The following is a 4,599-nucleotide window of genomic DNA, read 5'->3' on the forward strand; positions in this document are numbered from 1 at the left end:
CAATCAAATGACCAATGAAATATGTTTTATTTACCTGATCATGCTATTAGTCTTTAATTTTGACATAATGCGCCGAAACTTTGAAGACGATGGACGGAGAACTTGATCTAAAGTTTGATTTTGATTTGCTCACCGAACTGGCGCCGATTGAGGAATTTCTGGTCAACGAAATAGATGACATTACCCTATCGCAAGTATGCGAGACGTTAGAATGTGAAAACGCCGCATTTGAGGGACTGTTGGACCTATCTTTAACTCTCGACTCGGCAGGCTGTGGCGCAATGGATGTTGATGGTATAAAAACCGGAGCAATGGACGTAGATTGTAAAGACAGCGCATCTACATCAAGCGACAGTCGTTTTGGTCAACCTGTAAGTGATGATGAAATCTTGAAACTTATCAAAGATCAAGAAAACGTTAATACGAAAAACAACACGAAGTGGGCCATGAATCTCTTTGAAAAATGGCGGGCCAACCGGCGGGAAAATATTCCCGATTTTAAGCTGATGACCACGGAGCAGATGAGTTTTTGGCTTGGACGGTTAACAATGATGGAGGCGCGGAAGCGCGATGGAACAGAATATCCGCCAAGATCTATCTACCTCATACTATGCGGACTTTTGCGATATTTGAAAGACAATGGTGTCTATGATAAAAATTTCCTTGACGAAAATAACGGAGAATTTACCGATTTCCGGAAATTGGTTGATGAAAGAATGAAATCCTTAATTGACAAAGGATTCGGGTGTAGTTTAAAACAAGCGGACCCTATTCTGCCTAAAGACGAAGAGACTTTGTGGCAAAAGCACGTGTTTGGAAAGGAAAGTGCCGAACAGTTGCAACACACCGTTTTCTTTTACGCATGCAAAGTCTTTGGACTAAGAGGATACGACGAACACCACGACTTGCAGTGTGAGCAGTTCACGATCGGAGAGGACAGCGCTGGGCGATTTATTCAGTTCTCGGGAAGGGCCACAAAGACCTACAAAGGCGGCCTTGGGCATCTGAATGTGCAGTCAAAGAACCTGAGACATCATTCATTGCCAGGTAAGCCAATAAATGCACTTTTTAACGGTGATAAAAAACATATTTAGAGCATGCGCGAATCTAGAGGAGGAGTCTGAAGGGTCCAGAAACCCTCCCCCTTGCAAAATTCAAATTTCTTTAAATTTTTATTATAAAACTACCATAAATATGCATCGTTACCCAATCCCCCCCCCCCCCACCCCCGTCAAACTTGAATAACCGTTGGACCTTCCTGGAAATTTTTTTGAATCCGCGCATATAGAGCTTATTTAACCGAAAATAACATTTTTAGAGTTTACAGTTAATCGAATCATGTTTATTTTTTAATTGAAGGGGACCGGTGCTTAGTTGATTACTTCGAGATATATCTGGGATCATTAGGAAATACCGGTGCGTTTTATAGACGGCCATTGCCTCCTACAGATGAAGAGCAGATTCGCTTCGGACAGCAGGTGGTTGGAGTAAATAAACTGAAGTCGTTCATGAAAACCATAACTCAAAAGGGTGGATTAAAAGGAAACTTCACTAATCATAGTGGAAAACGTACGTGTGCCACACAGTTGTATATGAATGGAGTATCTGAGCAGGAAATCATGCGACGCACTGGTCATAGGTGCGAGAAAAGTGTAAAAAAGTACAAGAGAAGCAGTGAACAAATCGAAATGGATGTGTCAAAGATCTTAGATCCACCTATGAACGAACCAGCGTGTGATACCGATCCCCCGAGAAAAAAATTAAACCTGAAAATATTTCATGTGAAAACATTCTGCAGGATCTTACAAATTCAAACAAAGCCGTGTTTGCCAATTGCAACTTCAATTTCAGCATTTGAAATTGAATTTTAAAAAAATGCATGAAATGGTTTTTTTTCAGGATTTTGGTTTTTGCCAAACAGCAACATTAAAATTTGATCAATTTATTCATGTTTTTTTCTTCTTAAGGTTGGCAGCAATCCAAAGAGTACCGATGTTTTATCAGTGATGTTTCTCAGATACAGAACACTTTTGCCTCATTTGCATAAGAAACGCCCATCAAAAGTGTTCTGTATCACAGATACAGCACAAACAAATCCTATAGTAAAAGTTACCAAGTCGTGTCACAATGAAAAATAAATCAGATTATTATAGCAATGAACAAACCTAACTGCACTTTTAAAAAATCTGGGAAATTTCATACTCCGTCTACATTATGACGTCATACTTTTTTCTCTTTGCGTCACATTCCACAACGGTTGAAAACTGATCAGCTGGGTAAAAAGAGGAATGAAAATTGATTGAAATGCAGCCCCGTCAGGCTTCCCGTTCAAAGGATGTTTGGCAGACCGAAAACAGGGAATTGGTCGGTAAAGCTCGTCTACCGGGTAGGGCAAAGAAGTCGAAACTTCAAAACGTACCGGACCATACAGACCCGATGAATAGCGGAGTCAGCATCGAGGAAGTAGCTGCATCTGTATCACAAATATTCCTCCCGGAATTAATACAGACGACTCAGACATGAATATCCCAGAGGGGAGATAATGGCGTGGTCTCAAGAAACCAACAACCGGTTGAACAATCTTCAGCGGCAATCGATATTTAGAATCCCAGCTGGCAGGCCCGATTACGGACTCTGAGCAAAAAATTGAAACGATCAGCAACCAACATCAGCCAGATTCATGTGAAGGTACCAGTTTTGATTGCATAAATTTTCATTCAAACAAAGCAGATTTAGAGATTTAGAAATTAACAATGCTATTGGCGTGCGACCAGGGCCTGGTGCCATAAAACTTAGACGAGTTTACTTTTGATCTAAGTCTCACTTTACCACTATATGTTCCTTTTGTAAAAGTGAGACTTAGATCAAAAGTAAGCTCGTCTAAGTTTTATGGTCCCGGGGCCAGTTCTCACCGAGTACCATTTCTCGCCAGTACATTTTGACGTCATTTTATCAACGCATAAAATTATAGACGAAAAATGACGTCACAATGTACTGGCGAGAACTGGTCGCACGCCAGTATAATAAGCGTTAATGGTGAACTATGTATGCACGTAGCTCATGCTACAAAACAAAAAAATATGAAAGGGGAAGCCGTTGAATTGTAAGGTTTTTTTTAAAAAATAAACATCAAGTTAATGACCAGGAAAAAAAAAAGTTTTGAATAATGGTCAATATAGCATTGAATGACTTATTTTTGAAGTCGTCGTGTCAATAACTGCCGTCAGGTGAGCAGACAAATTGAATAACGCGCGTTAGCGCGTTATGATAATTTGTCTGCTCACCTGACGGCAGTTATGACACGACAACGTCAAAAATAAATCATTTAATGCTTATATTTACATTCCCTTACTAAGGAAATCAATTGTTTACTTAAATAAATCGATATAAATTGCAGATCACGGAGGGAGTGTATAAGTAACAGGAAGAACAGCTGTTTTGTAAAACCGGTTTAAACTGGTTTTCACATAGACTGTTGAGATAAGATCGACGAGCATGAAAATATAATCCATGATAAATAACTCTTGAAATGTTGCTTTTAACAATAAAGTCAACTTTTTTGTTGAATAATTATAAAACATGGTGTTTTGACAATATTCATGAAATACATTTTTTAACTGAAAACATAGAAATCGCTGTTTGAGAACAACTTATGTAAATTACTTGTAAATTCATACGCAGTGAATAGGTGTTGCATTTAGAGGCATTTAAACATCGCAGAATTTAATGGAAACTCACAGTAGAATGTAAATATTTGTCTTTCAAACCAGTGAATCAATATAGCATTGAATCATGATTGTTTGAAGTATACACTCTCATAACTGCATACAAATTGAGTAACGCGCGTTGTATGCACACACTGCTGCAGTTATGAGAGTATATAATTCAAAAAATCATGATTTAATGCTTATATTTACGTTTTTTAACTTCTTGCCTTGTCTGCAAATGTGATTCATACCTTAAAATTCCTATCTTATCCTAAGGGTAAGTTAATATTAATGGAAGAGCCACTGTAACAGCCACAAGCGTGAACTTTGATTTTCGCTTGTGACGTTGCAGTTTACAGCGTTCAACGTTTGTGACGTCATAATAAAACTCATCATTTTAACCTTTGACTACTTGTTGCATTTAGAGGCATTTGAAGATCACCGAATTTAATGGAAAAACACAGTTGAATGTAAATATAACAAAATGTTTGATATCCAAACATGGCTAGATTTTTTTTTATTTACATGAGCATATACTTAGTAGCCCATCCTGACCAAGCACAAAAGATGCTAATACAAATATATGGCAAATGTAAAAACTGCTGCTAGTCGATCACATGGATTTGGTTGGACGGAATATGATAGACAATTTCGCATCAAGAAAGCAAGAAATGATTGCATATCCTGGAACCAAGTGAATAAATATATATACAAGAGCCATAATTCTTGGTCGATTACCCTTACGGTAAGGGTTGGAAATTGAGATTTTCATTGATTTATCTAGATTAAATTTTTCGGACCATCATTCTGACTTCCTTCATGGAGTAGTTAAATCCTCTCCAGGAGTTCCAATTAATGCCATTGGAAAATTCTGTGTTTCCATACTCTCCAT

General features: G+C 38.1%; 1 protein-coding gene across 1 annotated transcript; it reads left to right on the forward strand.

The window, feature by feature from the left end:
* The first annotated feature begins 363 nt into the window (after positions 1 to 363).
* Positions 364 to 2,047, forward strand: LOC136272005 (uncharacterized). Its single transcript, XM_066072662.1, has 3 exons — positions 364 to 1,047; positions 1,360 to 1,569; positions 1,968 to 2,047. Exons 1-3 carry the CDS (start codon positions 447 to 449, stop codon positions 2,045 to 2,047), a joined length of 891 nt encoding a protein of 296 aa, XP_065928734.1. The 5' UTR covers positions 364 to 446.
* The last annotated feature ends 2,552 nt before the right edge of the window (positions 2,048 to 4,599 follow it).

This window comes from Magallana gigas, chromosome 10 (assembly GCF_963853765.1).
Source record: "Magallana gigas chromosome 10, xbMagGiga1.1, whole genome shotgun sequence".
Lineage (NCBI taxonomy): Eukaryota > Metazoa > Mollusca > Bivalvia > Ostreida > Ostreidae > Magallana > Magallana gigas.

Bases quoted from the DNA above. Each gene is read 5' to 3' on its own strand.
- LOC136272005 (XM_066072662.1), top strand. From the start codon at position 447: ATGAATCTCTTTGAAAAATGGCGGGCCAACCGGCGGGAAAATATTCCC. The intron at 1,048-1,359 runs GTAAGCCAATAA...TTTTAATTGAAG, and splicing joins GAGACATCATTCATTGCCAG to GGGACCGGTGCTTAGTTGAT. The intron at 1,570-1,967 runs GTACGTGTGCCA...TTTCTTCTTAAG, and splicing joins CACTAATCATAGTGGAAAAC to GTTGGCAGCAATCCAAAGAG.